Here is a 27,702-nt window from a genome sequence, read left to right as displayed (position 1 = left end):
CAGATACAGATGATACAACAGATGATACAACAGATACAGATGATACAACAGATACAGATGATACAACAGATACAGATGATACAACAGATACAGATGATACAACAGATACAGATGATACAACAGATACAGATGATACAACAGATACAGATGATACAACAGATACAGATGATACAACAGATACAGATGATACAACAGATACAGATGATACAACAGATGATACAACAGATGATACAACAGATGATACAACAGATGATACAACAGATGATACAACAGATGATACAACAGATGATACAACAGATGATACAACAGATGATACAACAGATGATACAACAGATACAGATGATACAACAGATACAGATGATACAACAGATACAGATGATACAACAGATACAGATGATACAACAGATACAGATGATACAACAGATACAGATGATACAACAGATACAGATGATACAACAGATACAGATGATACAACAGATACAGATGATACAACAGATACAGATGATACAACAGATACAGATGATACAACAGATACAGATGATACAACAGATACAGATGATACAACAGATACAGATGATACAACAGATACAGATGATACAACAGATGATACAACAGATGATACAACAGATACAGATGATACAACAGATACAGATGATACAACAGATGATACAACAGATGATACAACAGATGATACAACAGATGATACAACAGATACAGATGATACAACAGATACAGATGATACAACAGATACAGATGATACAACAGATACAGATGATACAACAGATGATACAACAGATGATACAACAGATGATACAACAGATGATACAACAGATACAGATGATACAACAGATGATACAACAGATACAGATGATACAACAGATGATACAACAGATACAGATGATACAACAGATGATACAACAGATACAGATGATACAACAGATGATACAACAGATACAGATGATACAACAGATGATACAACAGATACAGATGATACAACAGATACAGATGATACAACAGATACAGATGATACAACAGATACAGATGATACAACAGATGATACAACAGATGATACAACAGATGATACAACAGATGATACAACAGATGATACAACAGATGATACAACAGATGATACAACAGATGATACAACAGATGATACAACAGATACAGATGATACAACAGATGATACAACAGATACAGATGATACAACAGATGATACAACAGATACAGATGATACAACAGATGATACAACAGATACAGATGATACAACAGATGATACAACAGATACAGATGATACAACAGATACAGATGATACAACAGATACAGATGATACAACAGATACAGATGATACAACAGATACAGATGATACAACAGATACAGATGATACAACAGATGATACAACAGATGATACAACAGATGATACAACAGATGATACAACAGATACAGATGATACAACAGATGATACAACAGATACAGATGATACAACAGATACAGATGATACAACAGATACAGATGATACAACAGATACAGATGATACAACAGATACAGATGATACAACAGATACAGATGATACAACAGATGATACAACAGATGATACAACAGATGATACAACAGATACAGATGATACAACAGATACAGATGATACAACAGATACAGATGATACAACAGATGATACAACAGATGATACAACAGATGATACAACAGATGATACAACAGATGATACAACAGATACAGATGATACAACAGATGATACAACAGATACAGATGATACAACAGATGATACAACAGATACAGATGATACAACAGATGATACAACAGATACAGATGATACAACAGATGATACAACAGATACAGATGATACAACAGATACAGATGATACAACAGATACAGATGATACAACAGATGATACAACAGATGATACAACAGATGATACAACAGATGATACAACAGATGATACAACAGATGATACAACAGATGATACAACAGATGATACAACAGATGATACAACAGATGATACAACAGATGATACAACAGATGATACAACAGATGATACAACAGATGATACAACAGATGATACAACAGATGATACAACAGATACAGATGATACAACAGATGATACAACAGATGATACAACAGAAGATACAACAGAAGATACAACAGAAGATACAACAGAAGATACAACAGAAGATACAACAGATACAGATGATACAACAGATGATACAACAGATACAGATGATACAACAGATACAGATGATACAACAGAAGATACAACAGAAGATACAACAGAAGATACAACAGAAGATACAACAGAAGATACAACAGAAGATACAACAGAAGATACAACAGATACAGATGATACAACAGATGATACAACAGATACAGATGATACAACAGATGATACAACAGATACAGATGATACAACAGATGATACAACAGAAGATACAACAGAAGATACAACAGAAGATACAACAGATACAGATGATACAACAGAAGATACAACAGAAGATACAACAGAAGATACAACAGATACAGATGATACAACAGAAGATACAACAGAAGATACAACAGAAGATACAACAGATACAGATGATACAACAGATGATACAACAGATACAGATGATACAACAGATGATACAACAGATACAGATGATACAACAGATGATACAACAGATGATACAACAGATGATACAACAGAAGATACAACAGAAGATACAACAGAAGATACAACAGAAGATACAACAGAAGATACAACAGAAGATACAACAGAAGATACAACAGAAGATACAACAGAAGATACAACAGAAGATACAACAGAAGATACAACAGAAGATACAACAGAAGATACAACAGAAGATACAACAGAAGATACAACAGAAGATACAACAGAAGATACAACAGAAGATACAACAGAAGATACAACAGAAGATACAACAGAAGATACAACAGAAGATACAACAGAAGATACAACAGAAGATACAACAGAAGATACAACAGAAGATACAACAGATAGATACAACAGATAGATACAACAGATAGATACAACAGATAGATACAACAGATAGATACAACAGATAGATACAACAGATAGATACAACAGATAGATACAACAGATAGATACAACAGATAGATACAACAGATAGATACAACAGATAGATACAACAGATAGATACAACAGATAGATACAACAGATAGATACAACAGATAGATACAACAGATAGATACAACAGATAGATACAACAGATAGATACAACAGATAGATACAACAGATAGATACAACAGATAGATACAACAGATAGATACAACAGATAGATACAACAGATAGATACAACAGATAGATACAACAGATAGATACAACAGATAGATACAACAGATAGATACAACAGATAGATACAACAGATAGATACAACAGATAGATACAACAGATAGATACAACAGATAGATACAACAGATAGATACAACAGATAGATACAACAGATAGATACAACAGATAGATACAACAGATAGATACAACAGATAGATACAACAGATAGATACAACAGATAGATACAACAGATAGATACAACAGATAGATACAACAGATAGATACAACAGATAGATACAACAGATAGATACAACAGATAGATACAACAGATAGATACAACAGATAGATACAACAGATAGATACAACAGATAGATACAACAGATAGATACAACAGATAGATACAACAGATAGATACAACAGATAGATACAACAGATAGATACAACAGATAGATACAACAGATAGATACAACAGATAGATACAACAGATAGATACAACAGATAGATACAACAGATAGATACAACAGATAGATACAACAGATAGATACAACAGATAGATACAACAGATAGATACAACAGATAGATACAACAGATAGATACAACAGATAGATACAACAGATAGATACAACAGATAGATACAACAGATAGATACAACAGATAGATACAACAGATAGATACAACAGATAGATACAACAGATAGATACAACAGATAGATACAACAGATAGATACAACAGATAGATACAACAGATAGATACAACAGATAGATACAACAGATAGATACAACAGATAGATACAACAGATAGATACAACAGATAGATACAACAGATAGATACAACAGATAGATACAACAGATAGATACAACAGATAGATACAACAGATAGATACAACAGATAGATACAACGTATGAAAAAAGTAAATGTATAAAAACATACTAAATTATTTCTATTTTGTTGTGAATAAAAATACTATGAGAAATAATGTTGAAATAATACCACTTTCACACTGCCTAAACGTTTTAAAAACCAGTATTTTGAAAATGTATTCAAAACGGGTCAGAGCCTTCACATTGCAGTAGATTACAGTTTAAATACCATTCACATCAGTCAACCCGTTTAATCCCCTGAACACGTTTCAAGGCAGAATGCAGGGGACAGCCTATCACAGGTCTGTAATCTGTTTTTACTAAATACCGTTTCAGAGCCATTCTCACTGCATAAAAACCGTCTCTGAAACGTGTAGGACTCTGCTTTTTAAACGTTTTGAAATACCGGTTATCTTTTACCGGTAAATCAACTCTGGCGCTTTCCCACTGCAGCCTTTAAACTTTTTTATAAACGAAAAAATGGCAATATACCGTTTAACAAGTGCGGTGTGAAAGGGGTATAAGAATGCTTGGATCCGATATGATTTCCCGGCGGTCGGGATCCCGGCGGTCGGAATCCCGACACTGGAATCCCGACCGCCGAAATCCCGCCAAGGGGGGGACATGGATCGCCCCCCCTTGCGGGCTCGCTGCGCTCGCCACGCAGCGGGCCCGGTGCCTCGCTACGTACGGCACGCTATTTTATTCTCCCTCTATGGGTGTCGTGGACACCCACGGAGGGAGAAAGTTTCGGGATTTCGGCGGTCGGGATTCCAGTGTCGGGATTCCGACCGCCGGGATCCCGACCGCCGGGAAATTAACCGCATCCCGAATGCTTGTGGTGACTTATGCCTTTTAGACTTTTTGATATTTATATGCATTTTCCTGTAAGGTGTATGTACTCAATATTCTTAAAATACATGTATGAATAAATACATGTGTGGAAAGCATCCCGATCAGTAGTTTTATGACCTCAGTGTGCCTCTACGCCTTTATATCCAATGTTCAGTAGTGTAAATGATCACACAGCCTAATATTTGTTCCATGTTTTGCAGGTAATGTTTGAGACCTACCAGTTTTCAGGTGTTTATGTTGCCATCCAGGCTGTTCTCACATTGTATGCACAAGGTGGGTAATCTGAAGTTTAAGCACAGAATACTTAATAATACGGCTGAAACAAGACTTGGTTGTTCTTGCTTAAAAATGTCCGATACTTTAGCTGTACTTTGACCTTTGAAGAATTCCATGTCCAGAGGAGAGGGACAATCAATCCCAACCATTGCAAACGGATGTGTGTGGTTTTTTTTTACTAATGCATTTAAACTACATTCATTAATACTAGTGTCCTTGGCCATACATGCATGCATGCATGCATACATACATGTCATAGCAGCCGCAGTGAAACCTATGTAGTCAAGTCAAAACATTATAAATATTGTAATTTAAAATTCATCACATAGAAAACACTTGTAGGCAATAAATCTAGATTTTTCCATGTTTCTGGTATGCGTTGTTTTAGCCTCATCGCTGGTGTACATGGGAGGACGGATATGTAGAAATCCCATCCTACGCAGTTAACTAGTTCTTTTCAAGAAATAATCATGCACGAAGCCTCCAGTTTCCATGGTAACTGCCATTCATTTCATTACCCCAATGATGATATTTTGGTCACAGTGCGCACAGCACTTGTCACACTAGGTTATGCAGCTTGTTATAGGTGCCCTGTCACATCTGTGCAGCACTGGTTACGTCCCTATAATAGGTGTTACCCTGATATTACCTTCATATCTGGGTCGTCCTCACCAGGCTACTGATAAAACAATCTTGTTTCAGTTTTTAGAAATGTATGCAAAATACAAAGGTTTAATTCACTGTGTAGGTATATAGTAAGGACTGTGGGGCAGTGTGTAACCAGGTAATGTGTACCCTGCCAATGCTATAATTGTCTTCTACCTCCCCCAGGTTTGCTGACTGGCGTTGTGGTGGACTCTGGTGATGGCGTCACTCATATTTGCCCAGTTTACGAGGGTTTCTCTCTGCCTCACCTCACCAGGAGACTGGATATCGCTGGCAGGGATATCACCCGCTATCTCATCAAGGTAAAACCTACAACGGCATTGGTCACAAATTTTTGTCTTTTTTTTTTTTTTTTTTTTTGAGCTACATCTGTCCTCCTTGAACTGTCATTTGTAGGACCAGTTACACAAATGCTCACATAATATTTCTTGGCTCCTTGGTGTTCTGCAGACCGTGGTGCCTATGTTTTTCGATGGGCTCTCCATTTCATCTTTAGTTTTTATAAAACACCAGACCTTTTATACAGATGTGTCCACGTACATCTACCTAGTGTCCACGCTAGACCAGGAGCAGGGCACTGTGATGTGGTGAGGGCTCCGGAAAAGAGGGAATGGTCAACCAGTGAGGGAGCGTGTTAGGGAATTTTGACAATTAAATTAGAGACAGGGCGCCCTTCTCAAGCAGCCTTTCCTCAAGTTGTGCCCTACAACAGAAAAACTTTCCACCAACCGTCCAAATAAAACCGTGCCCCCCACACCTGACTTCATCACACCAGCCAACTTTTTTCAGGAGACTGTTGACCTTCTTCTAAAAAAAAAAAAAAAAAACACAAAACAAAAAAACCCTCCAGAATACCTCTCACATCTTTGTTATTATCATTATTGAAAAGACAGAACCGAGCAAAGTGCTTAAAGCACAGCTTTTAATCTGAATGGAAAAAATGTTTCAAAATTTTTTGCATGGGCCAGATCACTGTATGTGGGCCCCAGTAAGCATTCACACCAGAACAATTTGGCCTCAATTGCTCCAATTTCAAAACAGTCTCGACCAATTGTATGTAAATTGGGCATGTTTTAGATCTGTACTGTAGTTCAGAAACTGTACTATACTGATATACACACGTACTTGAACGCTTGAGTTTAATAATTGCCCCTCCAGCTGTTGTGGAAGTCACATCATGCCTTGCCACAGTTTTGATATTAGACCATGCTAAAACTATTGCAAGGCATGCTGGGATCTGTAGTTTCACCACAGCTGGAGGGCCATGTGTACAGACTGTTGGTGGCCGTAAGCAAGTATAGATGGTTATATGGGATCACATGGTTGAATTTTGCAACCGTTATAATAAAAAAAGAAACCTTCAGCTATTGTATTTCAGTAAGTGTCTAGGGGTACTTTTAAAGTGGTTGTGTATATAAAAGGTTTTTTTTTATATATAATAAAGTTGGGGGAAAATGTCTGTAGCTCGCATCTGTAAGTTTAGAAATCCTATTTCCTTTGCCTACTTTGGAGGCTCAATGTTGCAGTCCTTTAAACTCCCATTCATTGCTACCCTCATTAATGTACATTTCTAATAAGCGTTATAAGACATGTTTTGCAGATAACTGTATTTTCCCTTAAATTATCTTTCTATAGCCATTGTTTAATGGTCATCAAAATCTTTCAGGGGGGTTCTACAACTGGGTTCTACAGCTTATGACATCTCTTAGGTGCCTAGCGCCAATATTCCACACAGTAGAAAGTTTCTACCAGGAGCCCAGAGATAAAATTAGTCTGAAATGGTCCTTTTTAATTTTCAGCATTGCTGTGAGCCAGGCTTATAACATGGCCAGTATTGGATTCTCTAGCGCCACCTTGTGGCTAAAATTTAAAATTAAAAATCCACAAGCAGCACAATAACATTTAGCTCATGTCTGCCCAGTAATTATTTTATGCACATTTACTGTATGTTCAAAGTGCTTGCAGTAAAGAGTTTAATATTAATAAGCTAGTTAATGTATATCTAAACACTGGTTATTTAATACCAGGCTTTTGCTGAATTGTTTGTAATGCCCACTGCAACCTATTGTTATTACTCACACTTTTACTACATCCTTTTTTTTTTCTAAAGGATTACTCTGCATAGCTATTCAATACAGCATTAGTATTGCATGCAGCTGTGTATAAATAGGGGTTTACCCAAAGTAAGAAGTTTGACATAAACAAGTCAATTGGAGGCTTGGTTGTATGGAACTGTTAAATTCAATATTGAGGCGATAGGGAAATATAATTCCGTACCATAGTAACGGGTAAATGGTACTACACCGTGATATGGACAGTCACTCCGGGGAGGCCCCGAAACAGAAACAGCGGGTCCAGCAATGTCCGAGAGAGGGACATTGGGGTGGCACAGTATAGCTATATAGTACTGTTTAAAACATAACTTTAAATCACGGTGATGATCCATTGGAAAGCTATGCTACATGAGACTGCCACCCATTTGTACCCATGGAAGCGAATGAATCTCGGGAGCCAGCATTCTCTGTGTACGCTACACAGCAAAGCTGTGCCTTACTCCAGTCCTCAATTACCGCCAGCAGTTCAGGTGTTTTGGATGACCTATTTGGGGATACTTGATGATTGGTATTGAGAACCAATGACTTAAGGCCCCCATATACCTGAAAGTAGCCATGGGCAAAGCGATGTATTGAAATGAGTTGAGACACCAGGCTCAGCTCAGTGTAGTGTGTTGAATCAGTGACTCGGCTCTCGGATCACTACTCATATGGAATTACAGGCACACTCAGGGAGTTGCAGAGGCTTAGTAACTCAGGGGTAGATTTATTAATGGTCAGTGTGGGGCATATGCGCTATCCCCGTGCTCTAAAGCAGGGGATAGCGCTTCCCCTCATCTATTAAACCCGCTGTAATGCCGGCGGTGGGGGGGCTGTGACATAGCGCATGTACTATTTTAAGTACAGCGCTCACCAGTGAAACCTAAATTATGAACGGTGAGCATCGCTGACCGTTCCGCCGCCTGCAGCTATCGACTTCGACAGCTGCAGGCGGCGATGTCCTATACCTACAGCAGGGACAGCACTGTCCCTGCTGCTGGCGCTGAGATCTCGCGTGAGTATCGAGATCCCGCGCAGTCCAGCCGGCCGGGGGGGAGGAGACAGCGCGTCAATGTTAACTGACGCGCTGTCAGCTGGAGGGGACATCGCCGGAGGGGGTAGTTAGTGTTCCCCCGCTTCGGCGGCAAGATCTTAGTAGATCTTGTCGGTGTCCCCTTCTGCTTCGCCTCGCTAATGAGGCGAAGCAGGGAGTGTTATAGTGGTGCTCTTAGCGCCACTATAATAAATCTACCCCTCAGTGTGCTGGCAGACAGGAAGTAAGAGTGGCTGGGCTCATGACTCATGGAATTACAGCAGGCACAGAGAGACCGTGCACGGCTCACAGCACATTTAGGGGCAGATTTATTAAGCTTGGAGAAGAGATAAACTGGAGATAAAGCGGAGAAAAGGTAAAAGAAGATAGAGCACCAGCCAATCAGCTGTGTTTGAAAAAGACAGTTGGGAGTGGATTGGCTGGTGCTCTATCTTCTTTTACCTTTTCTCCGCTTTATCTCCAGTTTATCTCTTCTCCAAGCTTAATAAATCTGCCCCTCAGTGTGCTGTAAAGGCCCCCATACACTATGAGATTTATCTGACCTGTAAAATTGCATCTGATTTCCCTTGAATTTCCCTGGCAGGGCGGCTCGAAACCCCGTTCTTATATTCAGCAGCAGGGAAGAGAGAGAGTCCGGGCTCTGTCATTCCAGCTTGAAGCAGGGAAGAGTGTGTCACTGCCGCCCCCTCAGCCCTCTTCCCTCCAATCGCGCCTGCCCCTACCTGTGACGCCGGCTGCTGCTACTGTCACTGACACTGTTGGGGGATGGCCGCGCACCTAAAGGAGGTACCTAGAGTTCTACATATAGATATATCGCATCTGAAACATCGTGGGTGCTAAAAAGCACCCACGATGGCTCAGATTCCGATATATCTTATGTTCTGCAGGTACGACCACCTGATCCAATCTGATGAGCACGGGAACGCGCATCAGATTGGATCAGATGTCACAAACATGCGATTTTGGTCCGATTTCACCCGATTTATCGGCCCAAAGTGCCGAAATCGGGTGAAATCGGACGAAAATCGCATAATGTATGGGGGCCTTAAGACAGTGGCTGAGCTCACAACTCATATAGGATTGTAGGCACAGAGGGTTCAACTCCTTCCTCCTGCTGAGCCAGTGACGACTCAGAGAGGAGGGGCTGAGCCTGGCTGCTATGCTATAATGCTGCTGCTGCCTCGACTCATCCAACAGAGTGAGTGTGTCGAATCATGCAGGCAGCTTAATGATTCGAGACACTGATTCGAGACAACGATTCACTAGCCATCTCTACCTGAAAGACATTGGACCCAATCATACAATCTTGAGGGATTGTATGCAGATTGTGTGCACATAGTGCGCACACAATCGTGCAATGCGCGGTCCTGTGGGTTGGAGGATTGGTCCTCTGATCAGATGTGCTGCATCAGTTGATCAGTTTGGATTGGGAACCGATTGCATGTGCTTTAAACCATATGCAATCGGTCATTTGACGACTCATACAACCAGCGTCATTTGAGTGGCAGTTTTCAGGCAGTTTAGGTGCATACAATCTATTGTAAGACAACCGGTCATATGCAGCAGCTGGATTGTATGACGGATTGTGAGTACATTGTGTGTCTAAAAACCACCAAGGACTGCCGGGGAGTTGAAGGGGAAGTTGGACACAGTCATGATTGTAAGCGTGTCTTTCTGGTGTATGGCCACCTTTAGAGCAGCCTGGCCAACTTATGGCTCTCCAGCTGTTGTGGAACTAAAAGTCCCAGTTTCGCTATAAAGGTGATGCTAAAACTACTGTATGGCAAGGCATGTTGGGATGTGTGGATGTCATGTCCTGTCTCATGTACAGTTCTTTGAACTGTTTCTATATTGAGAGCCTTGTAACTTGTATTTTTCTTTTCCCCCAGTTACTCCTATTGCGTGGATACGCTTTCAATCACTCTGCGGATTTTGAGACTGTTCGTATGATTAAGGAGAAGCTCTGTTATGTTGGGTACAATATAGAACAGGAGCAGAAATTGGCGTTGGAGACCACAGTCCTCGTGGAATCGTACACGGTGAGTATGCTGCAGATGGCCGCACACCTGTTTCTCCGCTTTAAAGCCTTGTTCCTTTGGGTTCACAGAAGAGCTGCACTTACAGCTTGTGTAAAAATTGGACTTATACAGTCGGCTGTGTATTTGTCTGTGATGTTGTTGGCTATGAATAAACCCTTGTGCACATAAGTCCTGGCATAACACACGTTTTCATTGTATCAAATTTAATTCGATTGGCATTTTGTCAAAAGTTCTTTCCTTTCTTGTTGGGATGAAATTGGCACAAGGGTGTGTGTTTGTAACCATAGTAAATGTACCCCTTGAGTTCTTCACTGTACAGTCTATTTTGGGTAGTGCGTGGATCATAAGAGGGCACTTCTGTGCATGCATGAAAAAATGGGTTTCCCCTGAGCGGGCGTGACGGTCACATTCCCCTTTTGATCACTTCGTGGGTAGCCCAACATCTCCTTTTGAGCTTGGTGCAGTATCCAATCTCTCCCCGCTCTGTGGACCTATTTCAGACTGTACCAAGCTCTAAAGGAGATGCTGGGCTACCCACAAAGTGACCCAAAGGGGGACGTGACCATTTTCTTAAAATCTGAAACCTAAATTGCAGTGTAAAAATAAAGCAGCCAGTATTTACCCTGCACACAAACAATAACTCATCCAAATCCAACGCCGCAAAGATATGCTTTGCGAACCAATCTGAATGAAGCCATGTGTACAGATGCCGTGCGAATGGGATCTACTCACCTAGCCTGTGATCAGCGGGGTGCCTCCATAAGGGTGTGGCTGAGACAGGCTAGCAAGTTAATTTATTTACTATACCTCATGCTGATTCTTGGCAGCTATGAAGGCTGGATTTAAAAGGGCAATAGTAATACGTGTAAAGTCAGCCTTGTTTTCTGTCTTTTACTAATGCTCCTTTAAATCCAGCCTCAAAGGTCTATAGAATCAGTGGCTTTAAAAAGTAAAATTCTGAGTATGTAGTAGAGTATTTGATTGGAACTTAATTCTGACACAAATTGGAAATATATGTTCTTCGCTAATTCGCGTAGTAGCTCCACAAAGAATAGATGGTGACTGTAAATGCTCCATTATTCCTCTGTATTGTACAGCTTCCAGACGGCAGAGTTATTAAAGTCGGCGGGGAGCGTTTTGAAGCACCAGAAGCTCTGTTCCAGCCTCATCTGATCAACGTAGAAGGTGTTGGCGTTGCGGAGTTGCTGTTCAACACCATCCAGGCAGCGGACATTGACACTCGGTGAGATTTTCTGGCCTTTGTCATACTGAAGGTGTAACACATTTCTTTTCTTGCAAGCGAGAAACTGCTTAGAATTAACTTTTCAGAAGACCAGGTTGGTACATGGAGCAAAGAAGCCATTTACTTGGGTGTTATGCTGTTCTTTCCATGGCATTAATTGCAGCATATGTCACATTTACGGGATAGCTTTTTTTTTTTTTTTTTATGAACTCCTTGGTGTTTAGCCTCATTTCTTTTTGTGTGAGGAGGCTATTGAATAGCTTGGTCGTATAGTCCAGCATATGTTTTTGCTTGTCTTGTCTTGAGATGTGGAAGGGTCAGAATTACTCAAATTTGCACAGACTGGGATCTTTCAATGGCGAGTGAATTGCGTATGGATTTGCAAAGAGCAGGGATCTGTTGGGAATTCTTTCGTAGATTTGCATATTGCGTAGGGTTTACAAACTTTCTGAGCGGTGGCTAATTACTCAGTCACCTGTAAATGTGCACGTGAGCGATCAGGATCGAAGACCTGATTGTAGCGACCTCTGGGAACTGTAACAATGTCCTATGCGGTAGTGAACACAATGCGGTTTCTATAAAGGCGGTTATTTTGGTTCACTCCTTCTGGCAAATTCCCTCTTAGACGGACAAAACCATGTGCACTGCAGGTGGGGCAGATGTTACTTGTGCAGAGAGAATTATATTTGGGTGGCGTTTTACTTCAAAGTGAGATCAAAGTCTAGATGTATTTACCCTGCACAGAAACAAAATAACTCGCCCAAATCTAACTCTCTCTGCACATGTTACATCTGCCCCCCTGCAGTGCACATGGTTTTGTCCATCTAAGAAGGAATTTTCCAGAAGGAGTGAACCAAAATAACCCCCAAAGTGAGGTTGCTATTAGGTCGGGTAAAATCATTTGCCCATAATTGAATTACCCCTTCAATGTGTTTATCATAAAATCCAGAGAACCCTTTGTTTTGTAGTAATGACAAAAATGAGCGCAATCCTTAACCATTACCTGTCTTCATATCTCTAGCCTGTTCTAGATCCATAAGTTATCATTATTATGAGACTGGAGAATAAAAGCTATTTGCATTTTAGTTTTACATGCTTTGTATATTGACGTCATGTATGTTTGCTTGTGTTTGCAGGCCTGAGTTCTATAAGCACATTGTGCTGTCTGGGGGTTCCACCATGTACCCCGGTCTGCCATCTCGCCTGGAGAGAGAACTTAAGCAGCTCTACTTAGAACGAGTCCTAAAAGGGGATGTGGAGAAACTATCGGTAAGAACTGAGAATATACACGTATCCTCTTAGTGCCTCGTCTATCACACGCTAAGTACACCTTTAATGTCTGTATGCCCAGAGGAAGTAGAATTTAGCAGATGGAGGGTCTATGTACTTATGCAATGACCTACAGTGATGGCTCCAGTAACCGGTATCAGCCAACCAGTCCCATGTTTCCCTGGTCTCTGAACCATGAGCATTACAATGTAGTTATTGACCCACTTAACATTTGTCCATCCTAAAGTAATTGTTTAAAATCTTGTGCCTCCATAGGACTGTCCTTACAAGAAAACCCATACCTTCTCACTCCTTGTGTGACTTGTTATGGTGCCCATACACTAGGGCGATGTTGCATACAATCCTTCGATTTCTACCGCATCTGTGCGATAAATCGAAGGATTGTATGCACGTTAAATGGGTCACTCAACATGATACGCGGTCCAGCCAGTCGAATGTTGCATCGATAGATATTATGTGCTGCACATAATAATTAGAGAATTTTTTTATTTTTTTAACCAAATCCGATTGCGTGCAATATGGGCGGCAGGGGCGCTGGTGGCGGGTTCGGGGAACAGGTGGCAAGAGTGCTGGTGGGGGCAGGTCAGCGGCGGTAGAATTTGAAAAAACTATTCAAAACACTGGGTGGCCCTCTGATTGGCTGAGAGCTCTCTCAGCCAATCGGAGAGCTGCCCAGTGTTTTTAAATATTTTTTTTTTAAATTCTGCCGCTGACCCCTGCCAGCCCTCCTGCACAGCACTCCACTACACCACAGCCTGCCGCCAACCCTCTTCCAGCACCCGATGTGGCATCGCAGATGGTATGTGACATGTGCTGGAAAAACTGTAAGATGCGATGGGACGTCTCTTGTTTCTATGACTAATGGAACACGCAGCAGCTGCTGTTATGCGGTTCTTCAGATCGTTTACACTTACAGGAAGTGGCGGAACAAGAAGAAAAAAATCAAAGCTGTGATAAGTTTTTAAAACTGCGTCTGTTCCTGTCGTCCGCTTTACGCAAATAGCTGCTGCGTCGTGTAAGCTAAATGGCTGTTAGGCCCGTCGAGGAAGCTTTTTGCACACGACTTGGCGAAAACAAACTTTTACTGTTGTAGATCCACGTTTTAGAACATGATATAGTATACGTACACCTACAAGGAAAAACATCTAAAGCAATATATTTTACAAACACTGGTTGTATATGTAAAAGGCAAAGTTCTGGTAGGCCACCTATATTCGAGGAACAAGTGGCTCGTGCCCATGAGATCTAAACGCACAACCCCAAGAAGTCGGTAAGACGTGTAAGTTCTAAATTAGATTGCACAACAGACTATTTGTAGCTTTTATACAAAAACATTTGTAAAAGTTTCTGCCAAATGTTCCAGTTACTGCAGCGTTTAGGCAACAATGACAAACTCCTAGATTATTCTTTTTGTACGGACAGACATTTCCTCCATGTCCTGTAAGTGTAAACGATCTGAAGCAACATATCACAGTGACTCTTGCTGATGAGGAAATGCTCCACTTTAGGAAGAATTGGATTATCGTATTGATATCTGTTGTGTGACAAGACACACACACACACACCATTTGCAACTTATTCATAGATGCTTACAGACATATACTATAATATCCATTTAGTATTTTGATTAGATCTGGCTTATATAAAAAATGTTGAGTTGTCTATTTCTTATAGTAACCCTGTAGATACATACGTTTTTATGGTGATCCAAATCCTGCTGGTGGTTCTTCTGAATGGGTAGTGTTCCTTAAATGGTATACCGTTTAAATAAAACCATATATTGTCTTTTCTTCTGCCACTGCAGTACTTGGTTCACGTGTTCATTCTGATTTTTTTTTTTCTCGTGAGAAAAATACATTAGTAAATTCATCATTTTGCCAGTAGAGGGCGCACTTTAATCTCCACAATTTTTTTTTTCCACTTACAGTACTAGAACTACTAGATATTTGTATCTTGTTACAGGATATGTACATCTTGGTTTACAAATGTGTTGGTTTCTTTTGAAAGTCTTTAATTTTTTTTTTATCTATACTAATTTTTCTTTTTATTGCAATGGGGTTAAATACATTTGCCTTTACATCAACATTTGTATCATGAGATTCATTAGAAATAGAGGATGGTTTTCAGTTATTTATCTAAAGGCCACTAGTGCAATATGGGTACTTTTTCATTTGATTCCAGTGCATTGTTGCGATGGATCACATGAAGTGTCCTATCGCAGGTCCTCCTCTTCTTGAGGTGCGAGGCACATTGCAATCGCAGATCTCAATGGTTGCCACAAGGAACTAACAGATCCCACATCCATGAATTGTATCGAATACACACCATCTTATGCAAAAGAACATATGATGCATCATATGTGATCCAGGTGCCAGGTTAGATGGGGTGGTACAGCATGTGATACCTACTACTTGTGGATGGCGGCCATAAAGCTAGTAGAGTACATTTATGCAGGAGGTATTTAAAAAAAACCTTTAATTTGTTTCTTGAGACCACTACCATGGCAACCACAGTCACATGGAACATTATATGAACAGACTACTTTTTAAAGTCCTCTCCCTCCTTCTATTGCAGGCATTCCCAACCACAGTCCTCAAGGCACACCAACAGTGCAGGTTTTAGTGATATCCAGGCTTCAGCACAGATGGTTTAATCAGAATCCCTCAGATACTAATTAAGTCACCTGTGCTCAAGCCTGGATATCTACAAAACCTGCACTGTTGGTGTGCCTTGAGGGACCCTATTCTATTGTAACAAGACCTGTTTAGAGTTATGCAAGCCAGCTTCTATGGTTGGAAGCCCTAGATTTTCAGACGTTGTAGCATGCTTAAAAGGTACTTGGTTAAATGATTTCAGAATATTTGTATATGGGATGCTGATGTCCATTTTCTCTTGTTGCAGAAATTTAAGATTCGCATTGAAGATCCTCCCCGTCGTAAGCACATGGTATTCCTAGGGGGAGCAGTGTTAGCAGACATTATGAAAGACAAAGACAATTTCTGGATGACCCGACAGGAGTACCAGGAGAAAGGCGTGCGTGTGTTGGAGAAGCTCGGTGTGACTGTCCGATAAACTCCCCCGCCATCTTCCACTGCTTCTCTAAAGCTTTCCTTTCTCCCCCCTTTATTGCCAATCTTTGAACTCATTGAGCTACATGGCTTGGAAAGTCTGTGCCCTCTTGACCTAAAAGGTCCGGTTTTGGGGTTTCTCCTTTTTGTCCCGGTTTCCCGAGAGGTGGGTGGGGGGAACTTTGTTCAATGTTTGTTAATGTGGCCTAAATTTTTTTTTTGTTTTTTAATTTGCCCATTTCTATACAACTGCAATAGCTACAGAGCCAATCTGCCCCATGGCCTATTCCTAGTAGGGATTTGGCTAAAAACAGTATGCATTTTCCCCCGCATAGTATGCTGCTTTATGGATGCTGGCTTTTTCTTCTGCTCACTGGGTGATTTGGTTTTTAACGCTATCCAGAACTCTCCCAACATCTTGTAGCATCCTTCGGGTGCGGAATGTCGCACTCCATGCTGCAGTCACACTGCCCTGGCCCTTCTCCCCCCTCGATATATGATACCAGTATCTTCTTATTATGCTATCAACCACGCTGGGAATTTGCCAATCCAGTTCTATACAATATTGTTTTTCTATGTATAATTTTGGGAATATTTATGGTGCAACTCCATATATTATACTGTAAAATGGGAAGAGGTCCTAACTCCCTTGTTAGAATTCATTCCCGGGAACAAAAGAAAAGTTGAGTTACAAACATGTATGTGATCATTTCTAAATATAGAGTATTGTATCTATATATAAAATGAACTTGTTAGTCGTTTTTCCCCCCCCCTCCTTGCTTTCATCTTACACCCTTCTCCTGCGCCCCCATGGTGGTAGTCATGGCACCTACGCGTCTATTGGAAGCACAGTGACTAAGGCCCATTTACCATGTAATATTTGTGGCTAATTCCCCCAAAACACCCATTTTCGAGGGTTAGCAGCAAATATTAAGTATCCCCTGCATGTATCACGGAGAGACCGCAGCAGGAATTTCCGATCACTCCTGCCCTGCCGGTAGCCACTTACCCCATAGGTTTTTATAGGGGATGTGATGCTGGCTGATGGGAGCATCACAGTGGGTCCCGTGGGCTACAAATCACACTGCTGGTGGCGCAGTGCATTCAGTGGTAGGTCAGCACTGCCCGCACTTGCGCAAACCCCCAGGCGCTGGACGGAGCACAGAGCCAGAGACTTTTCGTTAGGAGCGCCTGTTCCTGCATCTGAAGGGTAATGCATTCTGGCGAAAGGATCACATATTTATCGCAATCCCTTAATAAATGGGCCCCTAAGGATACCTATTAGCCAGCGCCAATTCCGTTTTTCAATGACTCAATATAATTATATTAATGCTGGGAGTGCACAGGGTAAGGCTGTTTCGTAAAGTATTTGCTGTTAAGAAATACAGCATCATATATATTATATATATGTACAAGTCTATCTAGTAAGGTGGTAGTTTACAAAAAGTGTTCCTAAATCGCAAATAGTGTTACGCGCTTAGGTAGTGATGGCGTAGACCATATTTTGTTTCTGTGGTTGCTTGCTGTAATGTGTAATCCCATTCACGCCAATATTGAATTATTCATGCCACTGGAGCATACAAATGGATCTAATAAAGGCCTGCGCCAATTGTTTTTTTATCTTGAATTAAAGGCCAGTAACCTGTTGCAAAAAAATCTGTTGGTCAACACCCCCATTTTTTTTTTCTTTAACACTCATTTCAACACTTTTAATTAGTCCCATACTAGTAAACATTACCAGCTCTAGGTCTAGAACGGATGCTTTCAGCTGCAATTTTTGTTTTTCTTTGTCTGATCTAGAAAATCTAATGCTGCTCCTTCCCAGCCTTACTATGCATATGGTTAACGCCAGGATTCCAGGTTACTGGAACGGTTAACAAACCAGTTTAAGGGAAATGTGGGCTGGAACAGTCTTTCTAGCGGTTCCTTCCCATTACATTTGCAGCGTCTATAAGACAGGTCCCCCAGTTTGCTTCTAGGTTTCATTTTTATTTTGTTCGTTTTTTGTTTCCATGATTTTTATGTCATTAAATTTAAAGGTAATTTTTAAACTAATTTGGAATAAATTGGTCATTCTGAGTTACTTGTCATCTTCTTTCTAGCTCTTGCAACAAAACATCAAAGAAATCTAATATCATTGGGATCAAACATACATGCTAATTTTTTGTGTGTTTTTGCACTTTTACGTTGATCAAATCTGCTAGTATGCAATTAGTAAAAGAAACGGTTACTTGTGATGATAACTAATTCTGTTCTAGTATTGATCGGCTAGAACAGGGGTCCTCAAACTATTTTGCTCTGGGACCCCATCAGACAATAAAAATAATTACTGGACCCCAACAAGTTTAACTGTAGAAGGTCATCACATCACATGTGTAGTCAGCAGACAGCACATACATGGCAGCATTGTGGAGGCACAAAATGATGGGAGGAGCCTAAAATAACAGACAACTCAACAGATTTTTCAGACTCCTTGAATCACTGACTGAGATTAGAAAAGACATGGAGTCCCGACCCACCTGAGAAGATCGGGACCCACTTTGGGGTCAGGACCCACAATTTGAGAACCACTGGGCTAGAAGGGTGGGGCAGCCTATAAAAGATGCCCAGTTGTGGCATTTCTGGTTATGTTAAAATGCCACTGTCTCAAACATCTGGAGAATGGTCTGACCTCGGTCAGACCATGTGGATGGCCAAAATCTATTTACACTGACATTTGTTGCATCGCTACCAATGTGTGGGCATTTTGCGATGTTCTCCATGTGTAATCTGAGTATTGGCCTTGAAGTGGTAAAGGAGATACAGAGGTTCCTTCCCTAAATGTAAGATTTATCATTTATGTACAGGAGATGTTTTTTTACATTCATGTAACTATAAACATTCGGTTTTTGGACCTTCTACTTCTTTGTACAAATCGGTTGCACACTGATGGGATTCAGGTGATTTTAAGTTCTGAGGCTCCCTGGTTTGTGCTGCCATAGACACCTGTTCTGCCGATTGCTCTAGAACACTTGGTTAAAGAAGTAATCACCACAGGTGTAGATGCAGGTTCCTAGCGTTCTCTCTGTAGACCCATTAAGTGCTGCTTTGCAATATCCTTGATCTAGCAGTAGAATTGGCAGAATGTGATTGCTTTAGCCACAATTAACTCCTTCCTTGTAGTGTCCTTTCTCTGTCCAGGGCTGTAGTGATGTTCTCCAGGCTGTGTAAATGGTCCCGGTACAACAATAAGGTGGGTACTCTATACAATTTGCGTTAACATTTATGCACAATAGCGAACATAGGTCCTTATTCTGGTTCACTTGCAAAGTCAAATGCCTTCTCAAATGGACAAAACCATGTGCACTGCAGGTGGGGCAGATGTAACTTGTGCAGAGAGAATTAGATTTTGGGTTAGTTATTTTGTTTTTGTGCAGGGTAAATACTGGCTGCTTTATTTTTACACTGCAGTATAGATCTCACTTTGAAGTAAAACTCCACCCAAATCTAATTCTCTCTGCACAAGTAACATCTGCCCCACCTGCAGTGCACATGGTTTTGTCCATGGAATTTGCTCTTTGCTCTGCAATTTACTGCCCCTGTACTGCAGAGTTTGCACAGGACTCTGTAATACCATTCACAGATTATCTGAAAGTTCTTTTCTCAGAGATTTATGATACTTCCTTAAGTGTCACCTCTGTCTACTTACTATAACAGTCTACAATTATTGTTATAAACAAGTGATTGCATTAATGTACCCAGCTTGTTTTTTTCAGTGTTCTATGTCATACTTGCCTACCAGGCATATTACGTGAGTTTATTTCTGTACATCTTCCATAATCTTTTTCCATACGCCCACTCCATTCTGCTACACTATCTTCTCTGTGCATGTTCAAAGGAACAAGATAGTTTCTACACCAGAATCACAAGCGTACAAGTACTTCATTTGTTAGACTGCAATTCCCCAAGGATATTTTCCTCCATATCTTTGAGACATGCAGGCACCCACGCAGCCCCCCCAACCACCCTCTTCCAGGTGAAAATGGGGTAACTTTGTATATCGTGAAGCTGAGGCTGTCCTCTAACCTGATTGGCCTTAAACGAGTGCTTGTGATTGGCGTGTACAAGCTGGCAAGAAGTTGGTGTATGTGTAGCTTTGATCAAACTCTGGTATATTGGAAAAAAATAAATACACACACACAGGAACTGGCACTCCAAAATGCTGTGCTGGATACAAAATGCCCCGGCGCCTTCTTAACGCCGAGGGTGCGGCACTCGGAGACGGAGGTATGTAGAAAAACCCCAAACGGTGGTTTAATGGGATTCAGTATGAAATCCCGGCGTTCAAAAACCTGACGCCGAAATCCCGACAAGGGGGGACGTGGATCGCCTCCCCTTGCGGGCCCGGTGCCTTGCTACGCTAATTTATTCTCCCTCCAGGGGTGTCGTGGACACCCACGGAGGGATAAAGTGTCGGGATCCCGGCGTCGGGATTCTGAACGCCGGGATCCCGACCGCCGGGATTTTAACTGCATCCCGTTTAATGTGACATGTAGCAACGTTACGGGGCTGCGCCCCTTTCTCAAGCAAAGTCAAACAACAAGTATATATATAATTTTCCCCTATATAATGCACAAAAATAAGCTACAGTCTCACAATAAATGCAGACCATTTTATTGGGTTCCTGCGAAGTGGACGTCATTACCGGCACTGCAGTTTTTCTTTATATTTTAAGCAAGGTCCTTGCAGAAGCGATTGTGGAGAAAAGTAACAGTATATGGTTGTGTAAGGTAGGCTGCCACTTCCCGTAGTATAAATAATATAAAAGTGACTATATAGGGCTTGTTATGACTAGAAAAAAAATATACCTTTTTAGCGTATAAATATTTTATTACATTACTTATGTTTATGTGGTTATATAAATGTATATTTCCAATGGAAATAAGGTAGTTGATCGAATCGCACGAAATAAAGTAGTTGAACAAATCGCACGGCTCCGTCTACACAATTTAGACTATATAGTACAGATCTGTACAGTATTTTCGATCGAATTGGGATCAAATCTAATGCATTTTATTACATTTTGCTTGTATAAGCAAAATCAAATAGAAAAATTGTCTATATCGAACAGTGTGTATGCCCTAATACTGTGGTGATGGTAACCAAGGGCTGAAAAGCATGGTATTTTCATCGGAGTGCATCAGAAGTGAGGAACGGTTTCCAGTCTTGTAGCAGTTGACGTTAAGGCCCCCTTAGGCTGGTTTCACACACTCCGGCTCCTGCCGGACGGTGAAATCCCGCACGGCCAGGGAGCCGTGCCGCACACATTAGTTGTGAATGGACACTATTGTGTCCATTCACACGGGACGGCCCGGCCGCACGGGTGCAGCCGGATCCCACCACTGGAAGGGACGGCTGCCGGGCTGTGGCCATCCCCTCCATGATAAAGTACTGTGTGCGGCACGGCTCCCTGGCCGTGCGGGATTTCACCGTCCGGCAGGAGCCGGAGTGTGTGAAACCAGCCTAACACTTGTGAGATTTTGTCAGATTTGACCCAATTCAGATGGATTGGGCCAATTTATCTGACAAAATCTGATGTGCCTGATGCTGTAGGATCCCATGCGCATTGGGTTTAACCAAGAGATTGATGCTCCTGCACATAGGATAAATCTCAAGTCAATCAGGTCCAACTTGTTGGACAAGTGTAAGGGGGTCTTTAACAGCATGGATAGAGAACAATGGAAAAGGGGGTGAGTGCTCGCGCTAAATACCTCTTGTGGCGAGGGAGCTGCTGGACTGGAGTGGTCCAGACTCCCAGAAATATAGTATGATCGCAGGTGGGTAGCCTAGCGCTCACCTCTTGTGTAATACAGTGGTTAATGCGGCAGATATGCAATGAAGTGAACGAAACATACTGTTCCTTTAGGAGGTTTATTAAGGTATACAAAAGATAATAAAATATGCAATGTTGCAATGAAACCCCGTCTGACCAACCAGGGGCTGCTGCACGGTGGTAATAGTACAGGCTGGATGGCAGGGGGGTTGGGGGTATGCCTCTGTGATAATGTCTCACAGGGTGGGTAAGGGGTGGGTGGCAGTGATGGAGCCGTACGAGCAACAGAGTACTGGATGGTATGTCCAGGCTGGCACTGATGATGGGGGAATATAGGAGACTGAACTGTAAGTCACTGGTGTCGTATCAGGTGACAGCAGGGCAGTCTGTGCGTGAGGTCAAGGTGAGAGGGTGAGTGTCGCCGGGTGTTGGCGTCCCAAACCACCCGGTGATACACTACACTCTTACCCGATACCTGGTCTCGTCGGAGTACGGTCCCACGCCGGAGGTCTGTGAGGGTGATGTTGCGGACTTGTGCAGGCGGCGGCAGTAACACACTGCTCAACGGCGTCTTCCGTCACTTCCGGGTTCAGCTGGTTAGCTTGCGCCTGGAGTGTCAGAGTCAGCCGGAGCTGTGTGATCTCAACTCCTGTTATGGAGGAGACTTGAAGATGGAGATGAGGCGAGTGTGGCTGTGGCCAACGCGTTTCGGCCGGTAACGGCCTTTTTCAAGGATACAAGTGTGCATTCATGGAGTGGACTAAATAGGGTGGTGGGTCACGCCTCCAAAGTTTTGATAGGTGAATTCAGTAGTCACTCAGGTGCGTTGTGACAGCATCGAGAGTGGGTGTGTCTATGACTCACTGTTTGGAGTGATGAACCGTCTTTGCTCAGTATTTCATGAAAAGTAGGGTACATCCTGCAAGGGTATGAGACTTGTAGTATGGGGATATGTAGCTTTTATCCTAGGTGCCCATTATGAAAATCGATGTTCAGGCCATTGGGTTGTAAGGTTTTTAGGGTAAAAATCCAGTAAAGCTCCCTTTTGTTTAATAATTCTACATGATCCCCCCCCCTCCAGTTGGTATTGGGTGACTCTATGGCTTGGAATGTGAGTCCCTTTGGGTTGGATCCATGGGATTCAAGGAAGTGTAATGAGACGCTATGTTTTCTGTAACCTATTTTGATATTTCGGATATGTTCGTAAATCCTGGTTTTAAGGGGTCTGATGGTCCTACCCACATATTCTAATCCACAAGGGCATCTTAACAGGTATATAACCCCTTTGGTTTCACATGACAGATGTTGTGTGAGTTTGTATGTATCTTTAGTGGTACTAGAAGTCCAACTGTCAGTTCCTTTGGTCGTTATTTTAGCAAGGTTTTTGCAGCCAGCACATTTGCTGCAAAAGTAGAATCCCTTCCTGTCTGTCAGTCTTGTTTGTATGAGTTCTTTAGGTTTGATGTGATTTTTAACCAATTTTTGCCTAAGGTCCGGGGCTTTCCTAAAGACTAGTCTAGGTTTGTCTGTCAGAAGCGTCTGTAATTGATGATCCTGTCCCAGGATGTGCCAATGTTTTTGTAAAATATTTTTGAGTTGTCTAGAAGATTGATTGTATTGTGTAATAAATGTGATTTCTTGTTGTTCTGTCTGTATTCTAGCTGATTTGGTTGTCAGTGTCTCTCTTCTGTCCAAGTTTTCTATTTCCTTGTATGCTTTATCAACTATGTCATGGTTGTATTTTTTCTCTATGAACTGGTCCCTTAACTGTAATGCCTGTATCTCGAAATCTTGTGTTTTGGAGCAATTCCGCTTAATACGGCGGAACTGACCCTTAGGTATCCCATCTAACCAGGGCCTATGGTGTCCACTTGTGTACAGAATAAAACTGTTGACATCCACATTTTTGCGATAAGTTTTGGTATGTATGGTGCCAGATTCAATAAAAATTTCAAGGTCAAGAAATTGTACTTACAGATTGTTTACTTATTTGTGTTGTGAATTGTATGTTCCTGTTGTTACAATTGAGATAGTCCATGAAAGCTATTAGTGAGTCTTGGGTGCCTTTCCAGATGAATATGCAGTCGTCAATATAACGCCGCCACAGGATCAAATTTGATGCCCAGCTACGGTCTCCCCAAATATAGTCCTCCTCCCACTTTCCCATGAACAAATTAGCGTAGCTGGGCGCCACTTTTGATCCCATGGCGGTCCCGGTTGTCTGTAGATAGAAGGTACCGTTAAACCAAGTGTAATTGTGATGTAAAATGAAGTTGATGGAGTCTAAAATGAACTGTATCTGTTCTTTTTCTAATTGTTGTGACTGTTCCAGAAAGTGTTGGGTGCTTTGTATTCCGTCACTGTGTTTAATGATAGTGTAGAGAGAGGTTACGTCACTGGTTGCCAGCCAGTAATCGTCCTGCCATTCTATTGTCTGTAGGATGTTAATTATGTCGGTGGTGTCTTTGAGGTGAGATGGGAGGCTTTTGACTATGTTTTGTAGGAAAGTGTCTGTGTATTGTGCCAGATTGGAAGAGATAGAGTTAATGCCGGATATGATGGGTCTGCCAGGTGGGTTATGTATGTCTTTATGTATTTTAGGTAAATAATAGAAAAACCTTACAACCCAATGGCCTGAACATCGATTTTCATAATGGGCACCTAGGATAAAAGCTACATATCCCCATACTGCAAGTCTCATACCCTTGCAGGATGTACCCTACTTTTCATGAAATACTGAGCAAAGACGGTTCATCACTCCAAACAGTGAGTCATAGACACACCCACTCTCGATGCTGTCACAACGCACCTGAGTGACTACTGAATTCACCTATCAAAACTTTGGAGGCGTGACCCACCGCCCTATTTAGTCCACTCCATGAATGCACACTTGTATATGAAAATGCTACATTAGTGTTTCTAGGAAAACTGTCTCAGTTCATATGCAGATACAGCTGTGGTTGCACGCAGAATATAGGCATGCTGTATATCATTTTAATCAGAAAAGGCTGCGACCTATTCGCTCCATTTTTTGCGAGCAAGATGCCCTTTTAATGGAGAAAAACTGTGCTACCATATCATAGCAAGGTGTGATTTAAGAAGGGCTATGTAACGTGCTTGGAGGGTATATGTACTGTAAGTGGATGTGTGTAAGTAATTTCTATTGAGCCCATATAAGGGAGTTTAATTGAATCAGGTATTTTCTAAAATTAATTTAACAATATCCTGTATGTTTTTGTTACTTGACTCTGGACAGGATCAGGCTAAAGTTGCACAATACACAAAAATCAAGCATGCTTGTTGGTCATATGGTACTCATGAGCGCCTCGTGCGTTATTCATTGTCGTCATTGTTCACTTGTCCTTCACCAGGTACAAAAGACAGCCCCCCCCCCCCCCCAAAGCTTCACATCTCTCCATAGTCCATGTTTGCCCTCGCTGACCTTACCACTTGTGCGAACGCCCTGCCAGAACCCTTTAAAAAATAAATAAAGTATAGAAGCTATAGCCCTCAAGTCCCGGACACACTTGAGGATATAGTAAAAGATATCGCTCAGAAAGGGGCCTTTGAGCGATAACTTTTAAAATATCATCCAGTGTGTACACTTAATATCATCAACGATGAGCGTTTCCACACATCAGTAGCGACCCCTGCTGTTGGCTGAACATGCAGGTCAATTTGGCTTTATATCCAATGACTCACATGTTCAGTGGATCCTAGTGCCGTTACTGAACAGTCACACTTGTCTTTGATATCTCAAGATGAACGTAGAGAAATTACCGAATTACTGAATTTGCCAGGTAGGTCGTAGGTCCCAAAATACATGCAAAGGATTGAAGTTGTTAAAATAAGTAGTATGTGCAAGAAAATAGGAACAAAAGCCAGTCTGAGCCCTTAAATCTAATCTAGGCAAAAAGTCAGTCCAACTGCTGTTGGACTATGTATCCCAGTATGTACTGCTGAGATGTGTGGTTCTACAGCAGCTGGATTGTTACAAGTTGCCGATCCCTGAACTAGATAATCTCTATTGTATTTTTGCACTGCTGCCCATGACGTTGTCAGCTGTTCTTACCTCAACTCAGGACTTCGTGTTGGTGGTCTACCACCTGTCTGGGGGTTTAGTGAAGAGGGGGCAGGGGTCAGGTCATTGTGATTTGTGAATCTGTAATCATCACATCCCATTGCATACTAGTAAAATGCATAGACAATTATTGTAAGCCAAGTGTTTGAATGTTTGTTCCTTTGACGTGATTCTCTGTTCTGTGTTGCCAAGGTAACATTGGAAAGTTTAAACGGGGAAAATTACACAATAATATCCTGTGATGTTAATGCATGTACCCTAAATTAACTGCATGGGCAAACCAGGCACATCACAGTAGACCTACAGCTTCAATAAGGGTTTATAAAACTGACTCTTAAAAACAGGAATTGTGATAGTTGAGCTGCAATTATAATCTGAAGTGATGTGTAATCATTCCTTACCCTACAGCAGGGGTAGGAAACCTTTTTTGTGCCAAGGGCTGTTTCTATGGGGAAAAAAATCCTTCGGGGGCCATATGTAAAAATTTCTCTTACAAATTGTCCTGCTGCAGCCGTCCCACGCTCCGGCAGCTGCCGCTAAATAGGACTGACAGTCTCTGGCTGCTGTTGAATAAGAGGAATATCGAGAGAACTACCGACCTCTCGTGAGAATTCTCCTCTACTTGACTCCCGGCAGAGCCCCCAGGTGGGTGGGGGGGGGGGGGGGGCACTCCTACCAGCTACAGGGGCTGCATACGGTCCCCGGGCCTGAGGTTCCTCACCTCTGCCCTACAGAATTGAACATACAAATGCCACAAATTACCAGTTATTTATGTAGTATACACACACACACACAGTCCACAATGCTTTACAGAGAATATTTGGCCATTCACATCAGTCCCTGCCCCAGTAGAGCTTACAATCTATATTCCCTACCACATGTACATGCACACACAGACATTCTAGGGTTAATTTGTTGGGAGCCAATTAACCTACTGTACCAGTATATTTTTGGATTGTGGGAGGAAACCCACGCAAGTTACAGGTGCAGTTCCAGAGGACTGGAGAAGAGCAAATGTAGTTTGCACAAAAGCAGAAGCAAGTAACTACAGACCAGTGAGCCTTACA

The 27,702-nt window shown here is 41.6% G+C and overlaps 1 protein-coding gene across 1 annotated transcript in view; it reads left to right on the top strand.

Moving 5' to 3' along the window:
- Window positions 1-18,821, top strand: part of ACTR2 (actin related protein 2) — a 49,273-nt gene extending 30,452 nt beyond the window's left edge. Inside the window, exons 4-9 of the mRNA XM_083175754.1 lie at window positions 5,214-5,286; window positions 6,121-6,257; window positions 10,992-11,141; window positions 12,239-12,384; window positions 13,521-13,653; window positions 16,576-18,821. Coding sequence (XP_083031880.1) covers window positions 5,214-5,286; window positions 6,121-6,257; window positions 10,992-11,141; window positions 12,239-12,384; window positions 13,521-13,653; window positions 16,576-16,746 — 810 coding nt within the window. The 3' untranslated portion in view covers window positions 16,747-18,821. The remainder of the gene's footprint in view (window positions 1-5,213; window positions 5,287-6,120; window positions 6,258-10,991; window positions 11,142-12,238; window positions 12,385-13,520; window positions 13,654-16,575) is intronic.
- Window positions 18,822-27,702: the final 8,881 nt, after the last annotated feature.

This window comes from Crinia signifera, chromosome 3 (assembly GCF_055691185.1).
Source record: "Crinia signifera chromosome 3, ASM5569118v1, whole genome shotgun sequence".
NCBI classification, from domain to species: domain Eukaryota; kingdom Metazoa; phylum Chordata; class Amphibia; order Anura; family Myobatrachidae; genus Crinia; species Crinia signifera.
Note: the sequence above shows the minus strand (reverse complement) of the source record. Positions and strands in the feature narration are given on the sequence as shown.